At 43.0% G+C, this 23038-nt stretch overlaps 2 protein-coding genes across 4 annotated transcripts in view; both read left to right on the top strand.

Moving 5' to 3' along the window:
• Positions 1–1499, top strand: part of LOC128740172 (myosin heavy chain 95F) — a 103197-nt gene extending 101698 nt beyond the window's left edge. For all 3 annotated transcript variants that reach the window (XM_053835701.1, XM_053835704.1, XM_053835708.1), the window contains one exon: positions 65–1499. In XM_053835701.1, the coding sequence (XP_053691676.1) occupies positions 65–414 (350 nt within the window). In that variant the 3' untranslated portion in view covers positions 415–1499. The remainder of the gene's footprint in view (positions 1–64) is intronic.
• Positions 1500–17143: 15644 nt separating this feature from the next.
• The window catches only part of LOC128746085 (lateral signaling target protein 2 homolog), a 47435-nt gene continuing 41540 nt past the window's right edge, over positions 17144–23038 (top strand). Inside the window, exon 1 of the mRNA XM_053843135.1 lies at positions 17144–17385. Within this exon, the coding sequence (XP_053699110.1) occupies positions 17322–17385 (64 nt within the window). The 5' untranslated portion in view covers positions 17144–17321. The remainder of the gene's footprint in view (positions 17386–23038) is intronic.

The raw sequence follows: 23038 nt of genomic DNA, 5'->3' as shown, positions 1-23038 counted from the left end.
TTGTTTGATCGATCGGTGTCGTTTTGTACTAAAACACAACGTCTCGTGTCTATTTTGTTTTTAGCCGCACGTGCACCCCCGCGTTTATCGCAAAAACAAGAAATCACCACTGGCTCGGTTCATCGGTATTTCCGCATCCCATTCGTACGGCCGAGCATCAATCCGGAGGATAACAATAAAAGGGGCTGGTGGTATGCGCACTTCGACGGTCAGTATGTGGCTCGCCAGATGGAGCTGCACGCCGACAAACCGCCCATCCTGCTGGTGGCCGGCGTGGACGACATGCAGATGTGTGAACTAAGCCTGGAGGAAACGGGACTGACTCGGAAGCGAGGTGCTGAAATCCTCGAACATGAGTTCAACCGCGAATGGGAACGAAATGGTGGCAAGCCGTTCAAGAAGGTAGGCAAGTAGGCAAGGGTTGGTGTCGATGTTTGGTTTCAAAAGAATACAAAATGAAAAAAATACATTACATTTTGGGTGCTACGAATCACGAAATTCGTATATAACGTATCTTTCAAAGAAACTCTATGTTGTTTGATATAATAGAGGATGGCATTCTCTAGATAAAACGGAGAATGTAAAGCTATTTATATGAAGTACCATTATATTGAACGATGTAGAACTAGTAGACAAATAAAAACAGGTTAAAATTTTTCTGATTTTCGAGTGTCTTGCGTTTAGGTGCCTTTTTTCGAAAAAAAAAAGTATTAAATCTAACCAGATGTTTTCATTATTAACATTCCGAGTTTTTCAAATGCTGGAAACATTGACCAATTCGCTTCCAGTGTGAGTATTTTCCGCTTTATTGCAATATATTCAGCTTACCTTTTTATATGAAAGTTAAACATAGCAAATAGTCAGCTTTTAGTGTGAGTTAAGATTGTATGACTGTTTTAATTTATGCTTAGAGACAATTGAAAATATACATGATTTATTCTAGGAAAGATATTTTACAGTTTCCGTAACGTAACGCAGATGATATGCGAAAATACGATCAAGTAGCTGTGACAGATTTTCCTTACATGTTATGTACCAACAAAACGAGAACCGCCTATTAGATCATGAACAAAAAGTTATTGCCGCTTATCAAAATTTGCAAATACAAACAATAACTATAACAGTTCTAAAATATATCTGTTGGTGTCTGAGATCATTTAATACTATATATATATATTTATCAAAATTTATCCTTCAGAAGTAGTATTCTGGTACAAGTTAAATAAGAACGATTCGGTCCAGAAAGGGAAAGTCAAGGTGGGAACGAAGGCAACAGCGACCATTCGTAGTTAAAAAAACTTCCGCTCCTTGAATTCGATAGCAAAGTGCACCTTCTACATCTTTGTACTCATCGTAGGATGCTATTCAGATTTTCTCTATTTACATTGACAGAGCTAGTGGCGCAGATATGTCGAAGATGCGATGCAAAGTTAGTTTATAAAACTAAGCCTATTACTACTAATTCAGCATAATAATTAGAATAAAATTACGGCAGTTTTTACGACTACTTTACCGATACTTCTTACTAATAATAGATAGGAAAGAAACGTTTTCAATCTGCGGCGCGTGTACGTACTCTCAGCCTCGGCTAATTCAATTTGCCGCACGACGGGTCAAGTTCAAGTATCGGACGTAATCTGATGAAGCGAATTGAGCAGTGGAGATGTTCCCAGTTCACAGCAGCAGCACATTGTCATCGTATGTATATAAATTGCCAAAACGCCGGGGAGGTTAATGGCCGGACCAGGTCAAGTTAATTTAGTTTACGATCGCTTAGCTAATGCGGACCAATTGGTCAGAGTTGATTGTCGGAAATTACGGTATGCTCGTAATTTTCGGTAACATAGAAATTTAGAGCCGGTTTATTTACTGTTTGCTTTCCTACGTTAGAATTTTCTAATAGGCACTTGTAGGTAATAGTGGCTTCCATGCTTTTGAACTTACGCCGTCGGTTGGTTGTCCTTTACACTGTAGTGGCGTCGGGTTCGATTGTCCGTCGGGTTAAAGATCTATTTAACACAACTGTGTCTGTGTCAGTCTGCCAAGCACGTTCTTCACATTGCTTGATACATTGGTGCCTGGTCGTTTCAACCTTCTTATAACATACTTACTTACTTACTTTTCGGTGACAATCCGCCTATCAAATCTGAGCTGAATTGAGGTGTCGTCTCCGCGCTTCTTGGTATAGAGCTGCGACTCGCTATTAGCCCCTAACGCCGGTTGTTCTGGCATCCTCGGGCTCATCCAACGGGCACGAGATCTGCCTCGAGGTCGACGGCCTCTTTCGGGTTCTCTGCTGTATATTGTTTTCGCTGTTCTCTCATCGGACATCCTTGCTAAGTAGCCAGCCCATTGTAGCTCACCGTGTTTTAGTCGCTTCACAATATCAGCATCTTTGTATATTTGATAAATTTCGTGGTTCATGCACCTGCTCCCACGCCTTCTAATATGCCGAATATTCGATAGTCTGTCACCTTGCTTCAAACCATTTAATATCACAAACGAGTCCGATGTCTTACCCGCTATTCTGACGCTTGATTATTAACCATCAAGGGTAGCACGTATAAGCGTTATCAGTTATGTTGGAAAACCATGCTCAAGCACAATACGCTACAGCTCTTAACTGAATCGTACTTCGCCTTGAAGTCTATAAACAAACGGTAAGTCTGCAAGTTTAGAATTTATCTCAAAGTGAAAATTCGGTCCGTCGTGAAGCGTCCCTTTCGAAAAATGCACTGGTATTAACTAACAAAGGTTTACTGCAATGGCCTCAGTCTATGAAACAGGATGCGGTAGAGAATTTTGAATGCAGAATTGAGGAGAGTAATGCTTCGATAATTGCTGCGTCGAGTCGAGTCGATGGTCCTTTTTGTAAATAGGGCATACGAGACCTCCTAACCAGTCCGTAGGTAGTTCTTCCTCAGTTCGCAGCTTTAGTATAACCTGATGGATTGCACAATACAGTCATTCGCTACCGACTTTAAGAAGTTTGGTGGGGATGCGGTCCTTTTCAACTACTTTATCGTTTTTCACCTACATACATTAGTCAGCTCCAGGCCGTAGTTTCCTCTGCTGTACGAATAAGTCATCTCCATTCCACTCGATCCATGGCCGCAATTCGCCAGCCACGTAGTCTGCGTAGGGTCCGCAGGTCGCCTTCCACTTGATCGATCCATCTTGCTCGATGCGCGCTCCGCCGTTTCGTTCCAATCGGATCATTATTGCGAACCGGGCTGTCGTCCGACATCCTCACGATGTGCCCAGCCCATTGCAGGCGACCGATTTTTGCGCTGTGAGCGATGGATGGTTCCCTAAGCAGCTGATGCAATTCATGGTTCTTTCGCCTCCTCCACGTTTCATCTTCCATCTGCACTCTGCCGTAGATGGTGCGCAACACCTTCCGTTCGAAAACACTAAGGGCGCGTTGGTCCTCCACGAGCATAGTCTATGCCTCATGGCCGTAAAGGACTACCGGTCTAATCAGCGTCTTGTAGATTGTTAAATTCGTGCGGTGGAGAATTTTGTTCGCAGCGTCCTACGGAGTCCAAAGTAGGCACGATTTCCTGCCATAATGCGTCTTTGTATTTCTCTGCTGGTGTCGTTGTCTGCAGTAACCAGTGAACCCAGATACACGAACTCTTCTACCACCTCGATTTCATCACCGTCTAAATAAATCTGGGGATGGAGGTCAGCATTCACTTCTCTAGAACCTCTTCCTTTCATGTGTTTTGTTTTCGATACAGTAATGACAATACAAATCCAGTTCTTTTGACTTCAGCTTTCAGTCCGATGTACGTTTCCGCCATCCTCTCAAAGGTGCGTGTAATGATGTCAACGTCGTCAGCGAAACCAAGAAGCTGGACGGACTTCGTGAATATCGTTCCACTCGTGTCTATCCCCGCTCTTCTTATCACAGCCTCCAAAGCGATGTTAAACAGCAAACATGAAAGCCCATCACCTTGCAGTAACCCTCTTCGAGATCCAAAGGGACTCGAGACTGCCCCTGATACTCGAACAACACACATTACTCGATCCATCGTCGCCTTGACCAATCGCGTTAGTTTATCCGGAAATCCGTAGTAGTGCATAATCTGCCATAGCTGATCTCGATCGATCGTGTCGTACGCCGATTTGAAGTCGATGAATAAATGATGCGTGGGCACGTTGTATTCGCGACATTTCTGCAACACTTGCCGAAGCGCGAAAATCTGGTCCGTGGTGGCACGGGCACCCATGAATCCCGCTTGATATTGCCCCACGAACTCCTTTGCAAATGGTGATAGTCGACGACATAAAAGTTGGGAGAGTACCTTGTAGGCGGCGTTCAACAGTGTGATTGCGCGGTAATTGCAACAATCCAACTTGTCGCCCTTTTTGTAGATCGGACACACGATGCCTTCCGTCCACTCCTCCGGTAGTAGCTCATCCTCCCAAATCTTGACAATGACCCAGTGCAGCGCTCTAGCCAGTGCGTCACCACCGTATTTCAGCAGCTCGCCGGGTAGCTGATCAGCCCCAGCCGCTTTATTGTTCTTCAGCCGACCGATCTCTTCTGCTACCTCCTGGAGGTCAGGGGCTGGTATTCTGTCGTCTTCTGCACGTGCTCCAAGATCTATTGCCATATCGTCACCTCCATGTTCAGCTACATCGCTGTTAAGGTGCTCGTCATAATACTGCTTCCACCTCTCGATCACCTCACGTTCGTTCGTGAGAAGATTACCGTCTGAGTCTCGACACATATCGGCCTGCGGCACATGGCCTTTGCGCGAACGGTTTAACTTCTCGTAGAACCTCCGTTTATCGTTAGCACGGTACAGTTCTTCCATCGCCTCGCGATCCCGATCTTCCTGTTGGCGCTTTTTCCTCCGGAAGACCTAGTTTTGCCTGTTCCGTGCTTGTTTATATCGATCCACATTCGCCCTCGTACGGTGTTGCAGCATCCTCGCACGTGTTGCATTCTTCTCCTGCACTAATTGCTCGCATTCGCCGTCGAACCAATCGTTTCTTCGGTTCGGATTCATTGTACCTAGTGCCGCTAGAGCAGTGCTACCGATGGCGGTCTTAATGCCTTTCCAACCATCTTCAAGAGTTGCTGCGCCAAGTTGCTCTTCCGTTGGTAGCGCTGCTTCCGGCAGCCGCGCGTGTTTCTGGGCAACTCCGGTGTCTCGTAGCTGCTCGATGTTGGGTCGCGGCGTACGACTTCGACGCATGTTATACACCGTCGAGAGTTTTGAGCGTATGCAGACTAGAGATGGTCGGGTATGAAAATTTGAATACCCGAACCCGACCCATACCCGATTAAGACAAAAAATAAAAACCCGTGCCCGACCCGAACCCGCAGATTTATGTTTTTTTTGATACCCGAACCCGACCGCAACCCGTCGGACACGGGTACGGGTCTGGATACCTGACAATCTTTAGTGTTAAATGGGGTCAATAGATACCCGACCCGACCCGTACCCGGTTTCAAAACCAGAAATTAAAAACCCGTACCCGACCCGAACCCGCAAATTATTTTCTTTCAATACCCGAACCCGACCCGTACCCGGCGGGTACGGGTACGGGTGCGGGTTTCGGGTAAATTTTCCGCTACCCGACCATCTCTAATGCAGACTGCAACTAGGAAATGGTCCGAATCTATATTCGCACTGCGGTAGGTGCGAACGTTTATAACATTAGAGAAGAATTTACCGTCGATTAGAATATGGTCAATTTGGTTTTTTATTCGTTGGTCTGGTGATCTCCAGGTGGCCTTGTGGATATCTTTGCGGGGGAAGAAGGTACTTCGGACTACCTTACCGCGGGAAGCTGCAAAATTTACGCATCGTTGGCCGTTGTCGGGCGTTGCGGCATGCAGGCTGTTTGGCCCGATTACCGGTTTGTATATAGCTTCCCGCCTTACCTGCGCGTTCATGTCACCGATGACGATTTTCACGTCCCGTCGCGGACAGCCATCATACACCTCCTCCAGCTGCGCGTAGAACGCGCATCGTCATTGGGTCTCCCTTCGTGAGAGCAGTGCGCATTGATGATACTGTAATTGAACAAACGGCCCTTAATCCTCAACTTGCACATCCTTGCGTTGATGGGTTGCCAACCAATCACACGCTGGCGCATCTCTCTCAGTACTATAAAGCCGGTTCCCAGCTCGGTGGCGCCACAGCTCTGGTAGAAAGTAGCCGCTCGATGCCCGCTTTCCCATACCTTCTGTCCTGTCCAGCAAAGTTCCTGCAATGCTACGACTTCGAAGTTTCGGGGATGTAGTTCATCATAGATTATCCTATCGCAACCCGGGAAGCCGAGCGATTTGCAATTCCATGTCCCGAGTTTCCAATCGTAGTCCTTATTTTGTCACGCAGGTCGACGCCGATTGTTCCGATCCTTATTTTCTTCTTCGTTGTTGGTAGCTTTTTATTTTCCAGGGCGGCTTGTTGGGCCTGCCCTAACCCCCTGTCTCGCCGGTGGACCATCGTGCACAACACTGTTTAGAGTCCTCGCTGGCACGATGACGAGTATGATAATCAGCCGCCCCTAACATGGAGAACAGACGCTATTTGTGCCGCGCCCCCTTGGTGAACAGACGCTCGTGTTTGACGAAGCATTTCCTCTACCGCCATGCTATGGTTAGCGCGCCAGTAGTCGCGTCACAACTCCTCATTTCGCAATTGTCTGATTGACAACATTGCCCAGGCTACGCCGCATTTGGTATCATCTGACTCGTGGAGGCGTGAGGCGGGAGTTTGTGAGGACCAGAGCTGTGTTTGACGCTCCTTCCAGGTTGCCAACTCACCATTTGAAGCCCACGCCTACGATTAACGCCTACATGTCCATTGTCGGAGTCGCTGATCAATTGACGATTGTAACGAGTTCAACAGTACTGGCCGTAAGAAATACTACATACTGTATACTACATAAATAATAGTAGAATTAAATGGTAACATTAACATTTTTTGTTTTCTTTCTTATCTTAAACAATTCAAGATTAGATTAGGATCAACAAAGGACCCAATCGAGAAATGCGATGATCTGCAAAGTCAGCTGTCCATGCTGTAGTAAGCCTCATATCGGGAAAACGAGAAGAAATTGGAAAACTCAATTAAACGATATAACATATCATAGCTGCCGGAAGTATCCACAGATACGACTAAAGGCACAACTTTAGATCAAACTACCACTTTTAAATAAGAATTTAATTAAATAAGAATCCCCTACAAACCATATCAACAATGAAAAAGTTATAAATTACACAGGTGCAAAAAATAATTTTTTTCCAGATGCATGAGATACTTTAGGTGAATTATATGTTTTTTGAGGTGCTGAATCGAAAACTGATTTCCATTTCTCTCCATCACGTACAGATTTTGACGTAGGACTACGTCTTACGGCAAGGTTTGGCATAGGGTGTTATTCCAAAAAATCAAAAAATGCGAGCCTCACGAAAATATTAAAGATTTTGAACGCTAATAGCTGTGCCAATTATGAATGGATTTTCATGATTTAAATTCCGATCGACTTATAAAAGATGTAGCTATTATGTGATTTCTGTTACAATTTTCTTTTCCAATCAATAATTAGTGAAAATTAACGAAAAGTTTCAAGGTCAAATATCTCCATACATTTACTTCGTGATCGCCTTGCTCCATAGGGAGGGACGACAGTTAAATACACCATCTGTTTACTGTGATTTTGATTACACTCAAGTCGCTTTTTACGCGCAGGATACTTCCCGCATAAATCAAAACCGCGTAAATTCCGAAAACCGCGTAAAAACCGCGTAAAAAGCGACTTCAGTGTACTTCATTTTTTTTTTTGTAAGAGCCGAATGACGTTTCAGGTTCAAGGCTCTATAATAAAAACCAAGATTACTTCATTTTTAGAAAAAAAAAAGCAGCAAAACCACCTCGTCCCAACAGGTCGAAGATTTTTTACGACGTTCAGACTTATACGAACTTGATATCTGTGTTTGGGAAGTACGCCAGAAGGAGTGATGGAGTCTTCTCATCCTAACAAGATTTCATAGGACCACGACAAACCTACTCCTATTTGATGTCCTGAAAGTACACAGTTATTAAAAAGTGAGTGACCAACCATATCCTTCGCCCAGTTGTATCCACATACTGCAGGAATTCATTCAAATCTGATGTCTTATATGAAAAAGGGGTTGACGGAATATTCATAAGGAAGAAAAAACAAGGAACAGTCTGATCCGAAAATAGGTTTTGGGTGTTTAATTTATTGCTTTACCATTGCACGCAATTGTTTTCACACTTTCGATTGTATTGCTCTCAAGTGTGAAATCTTATATATAAAAATGGATTTCTGTCTGTCGGGATGTTCCTTATAGAATCAAAAACTACTGAACCAATCGACGTGAAAATTTGCGTGTAGAGGTTTTTGGGACCAGGAAAGGTTTTAGTGATGGTTAGAGATCCCTCTCCCCACTAAGAGGGGGGGCTCCCATACAAATGAAACACAAATTTCTGCATAACTCGAAAACTAATCCAGAAAATAGAACAAAATTTGGCATGTGGGTGTTTTTGGCGACAAGAATTTATTGTATGGTAAATTGGGACCCCTCCCCAATACAATACAAATACAAATTTCCGCATAACTCGAGAACTAATCAAGCAAATGGAATAAAATTTGGCATGTGAAAGTTTTCGAGGGCAAGAATATTTTCTATGGTGAATTAAGACCCCATAGAAAATATTCTTGCCCTCGAAAACTTTCACATGCCAAATTTTCTTCCATTTGCTTGATTAGTTCTCGAGTTATGAGAAAATTTGTATTTCATTGGTACAGGAGCGCCCCCTTCTATGGTGAATTAAGATCCCTCCCCGGGGGGCTCCGTAGCCGCAAGGTTACCGAGTCTGCTTTGACAAGCGAGTGGTCGTGGGTTCGAATCTTAGTAGAATCATGCCATTCGATGTCAAGTGACTTTAGCATGGGTTTATTCTCAGGCCCTTTCATTTACCCTTCCTTCGTGCTGAATTCTATATTTACCCTCTGAAGCCTCTTGACAGTGCAAATGTCCCTCCTATAGTTAAGTGTACTGGTCAGAGGTACGAATGAGTCCTCGCCAGGGACGGCTATAATATAGGATAGTGCTGGCGGCGAGGAATAAGTGGGTAAAGTAGATCAAGCTTTGAAGGAAGGGTAAACCCCAATACACGCGAGCACGCATACAATTTAAAATAAGCATATCGCTCATTCAATAGAGATTATAGCAAAAAGAAATGCAGTGCAGGTCATACAGCAAACACCCGGACGATATTACAATAGATCAACTATACTGGTCGCAGTAATGAGTCCACACATGGCAAAAAAAGACCCCTCCCCACTTTAAGAGGGGGGACTCCTATACAAACGAAATACAAATTTCCTCATAACTCGAGAACTAATCAAGCAAATGGAACCAAATTTGACATGTAAGTGGTTTTGTAGGCAAGATTTTTTTCTATGGTGAATTGAGATCCCTCTTTAGAAAGCGAGTTATGACCCATCTCCCCTTTAAGAGGGTGGGCTTCTATACAAATGAAATGCAAATTTCCTCTTATCTCGAGAACTAATCAAGCAAATGGAACCAAATTTGGCATGTGGGGCTTTTAGGGGGCAGAAATTTTTTCTATGATAAATTAAGACCCCTCCCCTGTTTGGCAGGGGGGGGGGGCTCCCATACAAATGAAATTCAAATTTCCTTATAACTTGAGAACTAATCAAGCAAATGGAACCAAACTTGGCATGTGGGAGATTTTGGGTTCTTGAATTTATTTTATGATAGTTAGACACCTCTCACCCCTGTGGGACACTCATGCGAGAGCTCAGTGTAAACTCTCCGCCTGCAAATGACGGATCTCGGTAGAAGCATGTTCGATGAACTTGAAAATACTGAGAACCTGAGCAGAGGGTCCAAAGCCCCTAAAGGAGGATAGTTGAATAGCTGTTATCCATGGCTAAAAGTAAAAACGTGAATGGATAAACCCCTAATCCAAGGTGTCATGCGACCCGTGCCGAGGGATGAATGGGGGGGGGGGGGGTTCTATAAATACTCAGCCTCAAACGGAGCCTGTGGAGTACCAGAGCGCCCTCCACAGTAATCAGCCCTTACCGCATCATGAGGGGCTCTGATGCGGCGGACTCTTCTTTCCCCTCAACTCGTGGGATTCTATATGAATAATCAAAATAAAAAAAAACGTAACTTCAGTAAGCGCGGGCGGATTAGATAATCCGTTTGCAAGAGGTGGTATCCAGCGATCTCCGCCGATGGATACGAGTAGAAGCGCCAGCGTAAGCGGAAAGGGAAGTGGCACACCTGTCGCTCCAACTGCATCTACGCCGGACGCAGCGATGAATGACCCGTCGCTAATAAAAGCAGTGGAAGGAAAGAGAGACATGCTACCAGGAGTGGTAGCGGCGTCTCATCAGCTCGATGCCATTATCGAGTTCGTGGCAGGCCGCAGCACCCTAGCGAAGGACCTGAAACAAAGTCTGCTCATGCTTCGGGGCACCATGCGTGCTGCGACGAAAGAACACAGTGAACTCGAAGCACGAGTAAAAGTGGTAGAGAAAGCATTTGTATCGAGGTGTGTACAAACGGATGCCTGCCTGTCAACGACTGACCACACCGCGACCCTTGCGACTACGGAGCAGTCCAGTGACAACAAAGTATCCACTAAGCGCGCAAGGCAGTCCCCAGGCGAAGAAACCCCCACGGGCCCGAAGAAGCGCTTGATCGCTGAGGGTCGCAAGCAAACAGAGGAACCCACCGAGGGCAATAAGATGCAGTTAGCGCCCGACAATCAGTGGGAAACAGTGAAAAAAGGAAGGCTAGGAAGAAGGAGGAGGATCGAACTCCACCGAAAGTGGTCAGAAAAAAGAGGAGCAAAGGCGATGCCCTTATCCTCAAAACAGAGGGGCTGAGTTATGCAGAAGTTTTGAAGGCCATGAGAGGGGACGAGCAGCTGAAGGGTCTTGGCGCGGATGTGCGGAGTATCCGCCGCTCCCGCACCGGTGACATGATCCTTGAACTCAAAAAGGATGCCACTGAGAAGGGTTCTGCCTACAAAGTGCTGGCAGAAAAGGTCCTTGGTGATGGCATACAGATCCGCGCACTAACGCCTGAGATGGCTCTCCAGCTTAAAAACCTGGACGAGATCACCGAAGCGGTCGAACTGACACGAGCTTTCAAGGAGCAATGAAACGTGGTGGTGACTACCGAAGCAGTTCGCCTGCGCAAGGGACCGGCGGGAACCCAGGTAGCAACTATAAGACTTCCACTGGTAGACGGAAATACAGCCCTGAAGGCGGCCAAGCTGAAGGTGGGATGGTCCGTATGCCCACTGAGCGTGTTCCAGCAGCCGGAGGCTTGCTTCAGGTGCTTTGGGCAAGGGCACACGTCCTGGAGCTGTAAGGGGCCTGACAGAAGCCACCTGTGTAGAAGATGTGGCGGTGCGGGCCATATAGCGAAGGACTGTTCTGCGCCGCCCAAGTGCCTAATATGTACAGGCCAACGGGACGCTAAGCACATAACAGGAGGGCCAAAGTGCCCGGCAGACGCGCCGGTGACTAAAACACGGGCGTAGTGCAGGTAACACAACTAAACTTGAACCACTGCCATGCGGCCCAGCAGCTGTTATACCAAGCAGTTACTAAGTCGTCGACGGACATTGCCATCATCTCGGATCCATACCGCATCCCTGCCGGAAACGGTAACTGGGTCTCGGATAGGTCCGGGATGGACGACGACAAGCAGGTTCCCGGTTCAAGAGGTTGTGTCAACTCGTGCTGTTGCCGCAGCCGGGAAAACCTCCGGGTGTTCCCTCGTCATATAGGCCGATCTGTCTGCTCGATACTGCCGGTAAGGTGCTGGAGAAGGTTATCCTTAACAGACTCGTACAGTACACGGAGGGTACAAACGGTCTATGAAGGAACCAATTCGGCTTCCGAATAGAGAAACTGGAGCTAGCGCATCATAAAACGGAGGTTATCGTGGTAAACAACCGCAAGTCGGTACAGCAAGCAAATATCAGCGCTGGGGACTGGACTATTTCGTCAACGCGGTCCTTAAAACTTCTGGGAGTCATGGTCGACGACAAGCTCAAGTTCGGGAGCCACGTCGACCATGCCTGCAAGAAGGCTTCCACAACTATTTCGGCATTGTCTCGTATGATGTCTAATAGCTCTGTGCTATATGGCAGCAAGCGAAGGCTATTAGCCAACGTGGTCCAGTCTATACTTAGGTATGGCGGACCGGTGTGGTCATCGGCGTTAGGTACCAAAAGCTATCTAGCCAAGCTGGAAAGCATCTATCGTCTCATGTGCTTGAGAGTGGCGAGTGCGTATCGCACAGTTTCACATGACGCAATCTGCGTCTTAGCAGGTATGATGCCTATTGGCATCATCATCAGCGAAGACGTAGAGTGCTTCCACCAACGTGGAATTAGAGGCATACGGAGTACCACAAGATCGATCTTGATGATCACATGGCAGCGGGCATGATCTAATTCCACAAAAGACCGGTGGACACATCGACTTATCCCGGAACTATCCGCGTGGCTCAAGTCAACTTCCACCTGTCACAAATTCTGTCAGGGCATGGTTGTTTTAGACAGTATCTGCACAAGTTTGGGCATGCGGAGTCCCCCGCGTGTCCCGAATGCGCGGACGTTGAGGAAACTGCAGAACATGCTTTCTTCATATGCCCTCGTTTCGCGGGCGTGAGAAGCAACATGATGGCAGTGAGCGGACAGGACACTACTCCGGATAACTTAGTCCAAAGGATGTGTCCTAGCTCGGACGTCTGGGGAGCGGTCAATGCGGCTGCTACCCAGAGCGTACTTGAGCTACAAAACCGCTGGAAAGCCGATCAACGGCGAATAAACAGTCTAACTACCATAGTCCAGTAGTTATCTAAGAGTGTGCGTTAAGCACAATAGCCCCTCCCTGAAGTAATACCGATAAGGTGGTGCCAGGGGGGATCGGGGCTGGAGACTCGAGTAGGGGTTTAGTGGGTCTGGATCCTCACGCCCCAGTAGGGGGATTGGGATACCAAACCCCACTCCCTGAGTTGTCTTCTCAGGTGTCTGATAGCAGATTTCTCTACTCGTAAAAAAAACCCCTGTTTGAGGGGGATATGGACTCTCATACAAATAAAACAGAAATTTTTGCGAAACTCAAAAACTAATCGAACTTGAGAAATTCGAGACTCTTCCATAAAACATTAGTCAATAACAAGACCACAAAAACTATCTACAGTAACACTAGATCATTCAGGACGAGACGGCCGCGAGTGTTGCCGGTGACCCGCCGTCGGAAGCGCTGCCCACTGGGGAGAGGCAACTCCCCGCAGAAATCACTACTGTCTAGGCTTATTTGTTTTTCTAGGTCTACCTGGGTTTCCTGGAACGAGCGACAACGAGTAAGCAGAGGATCGCGAAATGGTACTTTCCACAAAAAAGTTTTCCGTGAAATGGTACATTCCGCTTAAGGTTTGCGCAAAATGATATTCGGTGAAATGTTGTACAATCATGGCGAATATTACTATCCGCTTTCTGGCTATGCAATGAGGGGACAGGGGAGTTGTTTTGTACTTTAAAAATTGCAAATTTGTATATTAAACTATCCATTCCTGGTAACTAATAAGCATTAACATAAGCAGCAAATCAGCGTTTCTGGCATTTTACACTGCACGTTGTTGTATATTAGCTTTTTGACTGCATAGGTGTTGTAAATTCGTGTCGGTAATTAGCTGTAAATTAGCATTGTCAGCACTATAAGAAGGTTATCAGTAAACTAGCAGTATATTTTGCCAAAATAGCATTTAAGTAGTATTTAAGGCGACGTAAATGCTAATTGACCTACATTTGAACAGCATTGGTGATGCTTATTGGTTACCTGGGATGCTTTCATAGTTACGTAACTGCCAAGATGAATCATCTAAGGTTGAACTCCTCAGAAACTTGCAAAACTCGAGATTGTGACAAAGATCATCCAAGATTCATGATTTATGTACAACACAGGTTAATTTGTGGCAATACGAAGTTTGTCGGGTCAGCTAGTAACTGATAAACCGAGTGTCAAAAAGATTAATTTTTTTGTTAGATTATTTATTCATATTTATATTTATTTATTTCGTCAAACTATAGTCACTTTATACGTTATAGTCACTTTAACACTTTTAGCACAGACAAACACTAAACAGACGAGACACTCGCGATAACTCCATCGTCCAATCAAAAACCATTCATTTTTCAAAAAAGCATGTTTCGCAACATGACCACACCGCAGCGCGCGAGGGTTGCTTTGAGTTTTCGATATAAAACCATTCAAATGTACAAAACCCTACAGCATAAAACCCAGCAAATGCAAGCTACTCCGCGACATGCATAACAGAGAGTGCTAGTGTGCAAGCAAAATGTGCAGGACGACGGAGGTTTAAAGGATTTTCTTCTAAGTGTCATGTCAGTTCGTCAGTGCTTTTAGGTCATTCGTGACTTCTGCGGGGTTAGGATTTGAACCCGGGTCCTCGGTGTGAGAGGCGTGAATGCTAATCAATACACCAGGACTGATGCCCTTGAAAAAAATTAATAAAACAGATTAATAGTTATTAGTTTAATTGTGCAGAAAACGTTAGCTAATTAATAATATTTTAACTTTAAGGAAATTATATTTCTAATCAACCTGTCACAATAAATGAACATATCTATCTAACTATTTTCAAGAAAATTGACGCATGTGAACCAGATTATTTATTTATTTTTTTCCGTTCAAACGTAAGCTGTGCGTCCAACGACAGATTTTTTACCTCTTGAGCAAGAGGTTAACATTTGGTAACAGCATACCAGTTTCCAGCCAGTTACCCACAGCAGAGTTGACTAACGCTACTACGCACAAATATTTTCAAAATGCGACATCGTCGCTAATCACCAGAAGAAGTGTGATTGTGGCCTAATGAAAGTTTGGAAATGAAAGTCTGAAATGTTGAATGGAAAAGATATTCAGAGTACGTGCATTCAGGAAATTTAAACTTATCTTCTTGTATTTTTGTCTAAAAGTAATAATTCTGAGCATTTATATTATGATACAGTAGATTAAAAATTTGCGTGATAAATATTTGCAAAAGGTCAAGCTTTGTCGAATTGAATTCGTAGTCTTACGTGAGCCCCTCGTTTGTGCCCCTAGGCACAACCTTCATACTTTTTTGCAAATTATGCTTCTAATATGGAAAAGTCATAAATTGGGTGAAAAAATTATTATCACAAATTCGTAATAAAGACCCTAAATAAGGTCTTTTTTATAATTTTCGTAAATTTTTACTTAATAAATACAGGAAAAATACTATACTGGACTGAAATATTTTACCTTTACTATTTTTTTTCTCTTCAATACAGGGTTACTTTACTCAGGTACGCAAACTTACGCACATTCAAATGTTTCATACTTGACTTTTACCGACTTTGCTTCTATAAGGCAATACAGTTGACTGAGCACAAGTGGGCGTATTTGAGGGCACCAAATCTGCTTTAAAATAATATTCTCCATAGTTTCTCCATCATATATGGTTTTCTTCCAAAACATGTAAGGGTTTACATTGATAAATATAATTCTGATGTAAAAATTAATATTTTAATATAAATTACATCCGGGATATTTCTGCTGCTTTATGTCGAAAACCAACTTTTAAGATTATTCAACAAGTAATGCATAAAAACGTGACGTGATGGACAATTTTTTTTATTTTTTTTTAATTCAGTGGACAAAAATCTATAAGAATCAGTTGAAAAATCCTAGGCAGTTTTTTGATGCAGACCTGTGTTCTACGGGGATTTCTACTAAAACACTCAACAAACGAACATTTGTCCGAGGTTTAAACAAAAAGTACAAAAGATTATACTTTCTTGACATTTGAATCATTTAAATTTTCTGCTTTATATTATCCAACTGTTTTAGTTATTATCCGCTATATTTCACATATTTCCCAATTTAATCAGTGAATTGAATTCCCATCTTTGCCACCCTGTACGGTTGCACTCTAACCTTTCCGATCCAGAATATAGACCTGATATATTAAACTTTCATCCGGGATATCGACCCGGTTGTCTTTCAATCAGCCAGCCAGCTAGTCCAAACATAATTAAATAATAGATGCTGATCACTTTCCGCGGAATTGCAATATACCTTTAACCAGCCGCTCTTGCATGCCGTTACCGGTGGCGTCGGCGTCGCTCATCTGTGAATCGCTTCTCTTGGCCGGTCTTGGGGATTGGGAGGAACACACCTTTCTCAGAGAGTCTGCGATCCGCGTATCTTTTTCGAAACTATATCATACCTACGCTAGCTAACTAGTCCAGCATCGAGCGCGAACCGCATATAATGTGAGATGAAACCACGTGTAGCTGGAATAACTCTCCGTAAACCTACTGTTTCTGTCGCTGCATGCGTGTGAGCAGAAGCGGCCGTTTAGATGTGAGCACGACGGCCGTTTTAAAATGGTGCTTCCGCAGAAGACAGCCGCTCAGTTCCGCGTAGACAACCGCCCCGATAAGATACCGGTTTAGCTGAAACCCGTGCTTTATCTCTGAAACAAAAATTAAGCGGTGGGAAACGGTGCACTTAGTAGTATCGGTTCTTATCAGGTCGATTGCGTTTATCAAAATTATTGGAACGGGGCTAATTACGAGGACTAGTGTTCGGCTGCTACGTGAGATATTGAATAACGGAATCGCAGCTGAACACGTCATCAAAGAGGCGCGAGTGCTGTTTTCGAACGTTCAGAGTTTTAGGAGTTTCCCGCGGTAGATACCCGCGGGCTCAATTTCGCTTATTTAGCAAAGCAAGCGGATTGAAATTCCAGCCCCAACCACCTCGCCGCCGCACGCAGCAGAGGTGTCATTTGATTGTGCACCGCAGATTATTGTACGGAAAAATTCCAGTGTGTATTTATTGGTCAGCGGCGCAAGAATGTAGCCCATTTGGAGACCGCTAAACCGACAGTGCCGTAGAAAGTCAAGTGCCGTCGCGCAGCAAAGTTGTTATGAGTAATGGTCATAATTAGCAGCAGTTAACGACGAACGGGTCATCTAAACTACAGTAATCTGCCGGAGTTGTAGAAAACAAGTGCTTGTTTTTCTCTCATCTGTGAAGAAGCAAAACTATTTTAAGTGAAGGATTGATTGTAATAGATGTGCAAAGTGCTACGACGACGATTGGCAATCGCAGGTCACGAACGTGCTAATTTATCGAAACGACAAGCTTCATAGTCCGGGTACTATCCCTGTCAGTACGGATTCGGACTCGCGGATTTACAAGAAGAAATTTGAATAATGAAAGTCACCGCCTTCTTACGGGTGACACTCTCGATTGTTGTCACCGTTGTGGCCAGATTCGGTAAGTTGCACTGGAATTCCATTACGTGCGCTGTTAACCATGTCTGTAAAGATACTGCGTATCTTCGTTTTGCTGTCCAGTAATTGGAAACAGGTTTGCAAACGACTGCGTTCTAGCCAACGCCAACGGAACTAGCTGTGCGTAGTTGAAAATTACCTTTCAATATAGTATAGTGTCGAAAAGTTTTATATTTGATAATGGCCTAAAAGCTTACAGTTTTGTGGTCAATTTAAGACATTACATTGTTTGATGAACCTAGGGTCGATAAACTTAGAATATATTTACAAATAACGCTCGACTAAGTTCAAATGTCGCTTTCTGTTTCCATGTTAGACAAGCGTGCTCAACGGCTGAGCTATATATATAACAACAATCGGAAACCCGTTTCACTACTGGACTCCGGCCATTTATCTCCTCGTACTCCACCAAGGCTGTTTAGTAAAACAAAACTGAGAAACTTGATTTTCCATCAACCTGCGGCGACCAACCAGCTCTTCTGTTGTACGGCATGATACAAGTTTGGTGACAGTTGGTTGAATAGTTACATCAGTGTTTGTTTTCAATTGGAATATTCCTACCAAATATTTTGTTACGGACCTACATACTTTACATACCGCTTTGTACTTGTGTCAAGCAACTCAGCACGCAATTAAGTATTGTTGATTGTTCATCTGTTGATTTGATGTTGACTTATGTTTCTCTTATTAACATTAGGCAAATTAAATGTGTTTTAATTGGGATTTTTAACCACCATGCAGTGTGATAGAAAATTACAACGTTGTTTCTAAGGTCGAAAATGGGAGACTTTCGAAAGCATTCCGACTATCTCACTTGCCACTCTTATGTTATGTGACGCTATTTAACCCATTTCCTCCCAGCGTTGCGAAAACGCAACGCACTTTCATTCGTTTCTAGAGAAGGCCCGGTTGAAGATATCAACTTGGACCCTGAGAAACAAAGAAAGATTGGAAAAAAATCTAATCGACCTGTTTTTGCTCAAAGGTCAGATGTTACATGTAACATAATTACAGCTGTGACAAAACAACAGGTTTTGCTATTTTTCAGACAGTTAAGGAAAAATGCTCATAAAACTCGATTTTACCTCTATTAACGCCTGACCTATCAATCAGTGTTAGTAAGAATCGGTTGCTTACCAAAAAAAACTTTGTTTCATAATTTTGATTATTTTTGTAATTTTAAGGTAGGTTTGAAGCTTTGCGTTGCGAAAACGCAACGCTAGGAAGTAACGATATTCAAAATTTGCAACGGGAACATTTGTTTTCGTTCGTTCGCTGCGGTGTTTCATTTGATGTCGTTGCTTTTTAATAAACAAATGAATGTAAATCTTATCTTTCGCTTATTTAAAATATCCCGGAAACATTATAAAAGTTTACATAACATAGAATTCGCAGCTTCAAACACTGATGGCAGATGGAGAAGCCGTTGTGATAAGAGCGTAATAAAATTGTTAAAGTACCTTTGCCTCCGGAATATCTGCAGGAATTGAGTGATGGCATCGACAGTTTCATGGGCCCAAATTTAATGTTACAACCTTTCCGGAACTTGTTGGTAGGCATTTAATCATCTGCGATGACATGCATTTAGCATTCAAACTGCATACTATGCGTCTAGTGCAAAGCTGGTCTCCAACCCAAATGTTTCGATATCTATCATAAAACATAACATGTAATACTCTAAGCCGTTCATTTAATCTTTATTAATACTCAAAACCACAAAAAAAATCCCAAATTTGATTTAACGGTAAAAAAGTATGAAACATTTATATGCACAATAATGAAGGTATGCAAAAACGGTATACCCTTAACGCCCAGCGTTGCGTTTTCGCAACGTAGCGTTGCGGGACACAGGATCAAAATTAAAAATACATGTCAGCGGCTTTTTCTTAGTTGACCTAAAAGAGAATTTTCCTGAAAGTTTCAACTTTCTATCTCTGCTGGGAAAAGTGTGGGGCTTAATGGGTTAACTGGAACCGTTTCCATCTAATTTGCATACATCGTCGAAGAATGTGCCGATTGATACGCGAAGAGATTATACTGTAACGAACAGCAACTTCAACATAATAAGTATAATTTTAGATGTGGAAAAGATATCCTCGAGAACTAAAGCAGATGTCCGCACCTTCGATCGGTGCCTTGACACCGCAAATCAATGCTATATACTTCCATACGGGGGAACGTCATGTGACATTAACAGCAGTACGAAAATGACATGCGTAAACCAGCCATAACAGTACCGATAGAACTCGTCTTAAGTTATATTTTCCTTATTTCCGACTTATCTTTCCTAACGGATTAGAATAAAGTTGCACATTATGTACTTCCATTAGTCTTGTATTATCAAATCGATGTGACTTTCAAAACACAAAAATAAGATGCTTGCCTAAATTTTAATTTTTTATTGTATTTCATGTAAAGTATATCCATCCCAAGGAACAATTTTTGCTTATTAAACGTTTAACCGACAGCTTTTATTCAGCACATGCTGTATAGCTGCTTTTCAAGTACAGTTGGATTTCGAATTTTGCAACAAATGCGTGGCGCCTATGTTGCCAAAATCGAGACCCTTTTTTGATAAGAAAATATTGAATGTAAATGCGTTAGAAATTGAGAAAATATTATTAATCAACGATTGCTTAATTGAATTTTATGCTTGAAAAGCCCGCCGAGAGCTATCTGTCCGGTGCAAGTAAGTTTTTCGCAACCTGCGGTAAGTCGTAGTCCTACGGCAATTAGAAATATTATTGTTCGAAACATTCTAGAACAGCAAACCTTTTTCAATGAACACACTGAGGGCATCATTTTTGCGTCATTTAAAGCATGTATGCGGAAATTGACTGATATTTAAGCATATTTTTGTAAGGGAAATATCTTGTGTTGCCAAAAACGGATACTTTTGTTGCCAAAATCGAGGCATGCCAAAATCGAACCATGCCAAATTCGAAATCCTACTGTATGTCTAAATACCTCTGTTCAATGCTTATACACTTGGTCTTGGAGAATTTAAACAGCACAGTGCTGAATATGGGGCGTGGAAGATGCGTTTGTATGACTGTTAGGCAACGTATAGTAATACGTTTATTCAGTACGTATAGACATGTTTATTACACTACTGCTGATGACACTGAAGCTACGTTTATTCCACAGCAGTTCAACATTTAGACAAGCAAAAAGAAATAAAATATGTAGGAAGTATTTATTTTATTTTGTGGGTTTCGTTATTTTCATGTCCATTTTTGTATTCATATTATTATTATTATTATGATTTATAATGAGAGACTTAGTAGGACAATCATTGATTAACTCAAAATTCATCTAGCCCGCCATTTTACTTTTTCACTCATCCGGATTCGAACTTACAGCCTGTCGGTCGGAAGCTGTCGAAGAACACACCTGAAATAATCTGACATATGACAGGCGCCGAGTTTTTAGTCGATGTAGATTTACAAGTTTAAGTTTGTCAAGCGTGGAACAAACCTCGGCTAAAGGAGCACTGAAGAGTAGCTTCTTAAATCATGTTAGGCATCTGCTGTGTATAAAATTTGTCTTAAAATAGTCCAATTCAAATTTTTCTCACTTTGCTTTAATTACCAGTCGCAATCGTTGTTGAAAAGCGTTACAGCTGGTACGCATGATATCCTGAGGCATTTCCTCCCAAATCTTCTCCAAACGTTGCTTGAAAGTATCCATAGACAATCCTTTGGTGCTCCCTAGTTTGCCTAGCATGTAACCCCATGCACAGAAGTCGAGAGGATTCAAATCAGGCGAAGAGGCAGGCCGCTTTTTCCAAACAAAAAAACCCGGAAAATTATCCTCACACCAAGCCTGTACAGCTTTCACCTGGTGAGACGGTGCAGAATCTTGTTGGAAGCCGTATGGTGCACTCTTCTAGTGTTTTGTGATGATGGGTAGCAAAAGGTTCTTCAAAACATTATCGATGCAATATTTAGTGTTGGTTTTAACATCAAGTTCAATGAATAAATTTTTGGAGAAACATCCCCATATCATCAGCCTGGAAACATTCTGAAATCTTTGAACAGCCAGTTTGTCCCGAGAATATCAGAAAGATGTGCTGCATACACCCGATCATTTTGTTGGTTGTAATCGTGTAGCAGGAATAGAATTTGACAATCACTGACTGATCCAGACTGAGTGGTCTAGACTGATCGGGTTTCCGCCGAACTTGCGCTTTTACTCGTTTGATGGTTTGACAGTGCGTTTACGGCCAGGTTTGGAGAGTATTATCCAAGAACCGGTATCCTATTTCGTTTATTCCGAGTAAGTTTAGCTTCTTTAAAATATCACGCGGTCGAAAAATTTTCAAAAACAGACTTATCACAAGTTCGCTTTTTGCGTTCATGTTTACCACGACTAGAGATGGGCAAACAGCTCACGAGCCGTTCAAATGAACCGGTTCACAGAAAAAAGCGCTGAAAAAGAACCACGGTTCTCGAAACCTACCCGAAGGTGGCACGAACAGGAACGAAGCTTGGTTCGTGAATCGCAATTTACCGAACTGTCAACTTGGTGGACAAACGAACTGTGGACCATAAAGCATTGCACGCAGATGTCAGTGCGTTTTTTTCGTCCCAGGTTTGACAGTGTTGTGGGGTTTGTTTTGATTATTTATTCGCAAGACCCAGAAGCAAAAAACTGCAAAAATGACAAAAATATATGTTGTGCAGAACTGCTATCATTTTTCTGCTTCGGAAAAGTTGGGCATTTCCGGTTTCCGCAAACAAGTGCTACGAATTACAAGTAATAAACCCACTAGCAATAAAATTAGGTTACAAAGGGAATCAAAACAAAACACACAAAAACGTCAAACCAGAGTTGAGGTTAGGCACCGTGCAAAGGTTTATGAGTCGCTCATTTAAATCGGTTCGCGGTAACAAATAAACGGGTTAGAGTCCCTCACACAAAAGAGCCGTTTTGCCCTACACTTTTAAAAGATACTACCTTTAAATGGGTCGGACTTAGCTGAAACTTGGTTGAAACTACTCAAAATGCCCTTAAAGTGCACAAACTCAAATTTTGGGTAAAAAATTCAACCAATTTTGGCAACTTGCTACCGAAAATTGAATTATTCTCTGTGACAAATAGCGCACTTTTAAGTTCTTACTATCAATTTTTTGATCGAAAAACTACTCAAAATCAGAGTCTGTATACTTATTGGCATTTTGAGTAGTTTTAACCAAGTTTTAGTTAAATCCAACCAATTTACGTGTAAACTCATTTAAGAGTGTAGGACAGGACGTGACATGTGTCGATTAACATTTGAAAGGGGCGTATAAGCCAACTGTCAAACAGAACGAGTGAGAGTTCATTTTCCTATGCCGCTCCAGCAAAAAATAACTCTCACTCGTTCTGTTTGACAGTTGGCTTATCCGCCCCTTTCAAATCTTGGTCGACATGTTGTATCGCAAAAGAGCCAATTTGCTGTCAAAAAAGAGCCAGCTTCCTGATTGACTGATTTCATGCGTGCAACTGCAGAAACAAAAATCCACAGGGGAAGCGCAAAAGTGTTGCTGGAAACAACAGCAAACACTGAAACCATCAAGTTTTTCACGTTACTAGGTTTTCAGGAGTTTATTTATCGTAGCGTGTTGACATAAAAGAAACTAAATAGAAGTGGA

This window comes from Sabethes cyaneus, chromosome 1, assembly GCF_943734655.1.
Source record: "Sabethes cyaneus chromosome 1, idSabCyanKW18_F2, whole genome shotgun sequence".
Classification (NCBI taxonomy): Eukaryota; Metazoa; Arthropoda; class Insecta; order Diptera; family Culicidae; genus Sabethes; species Sabethes cyaneus.
Note: the sequence above shows the minus strand (reverse complement) of the source record. Positions and strands in the feature narration are given on the sequence as shown.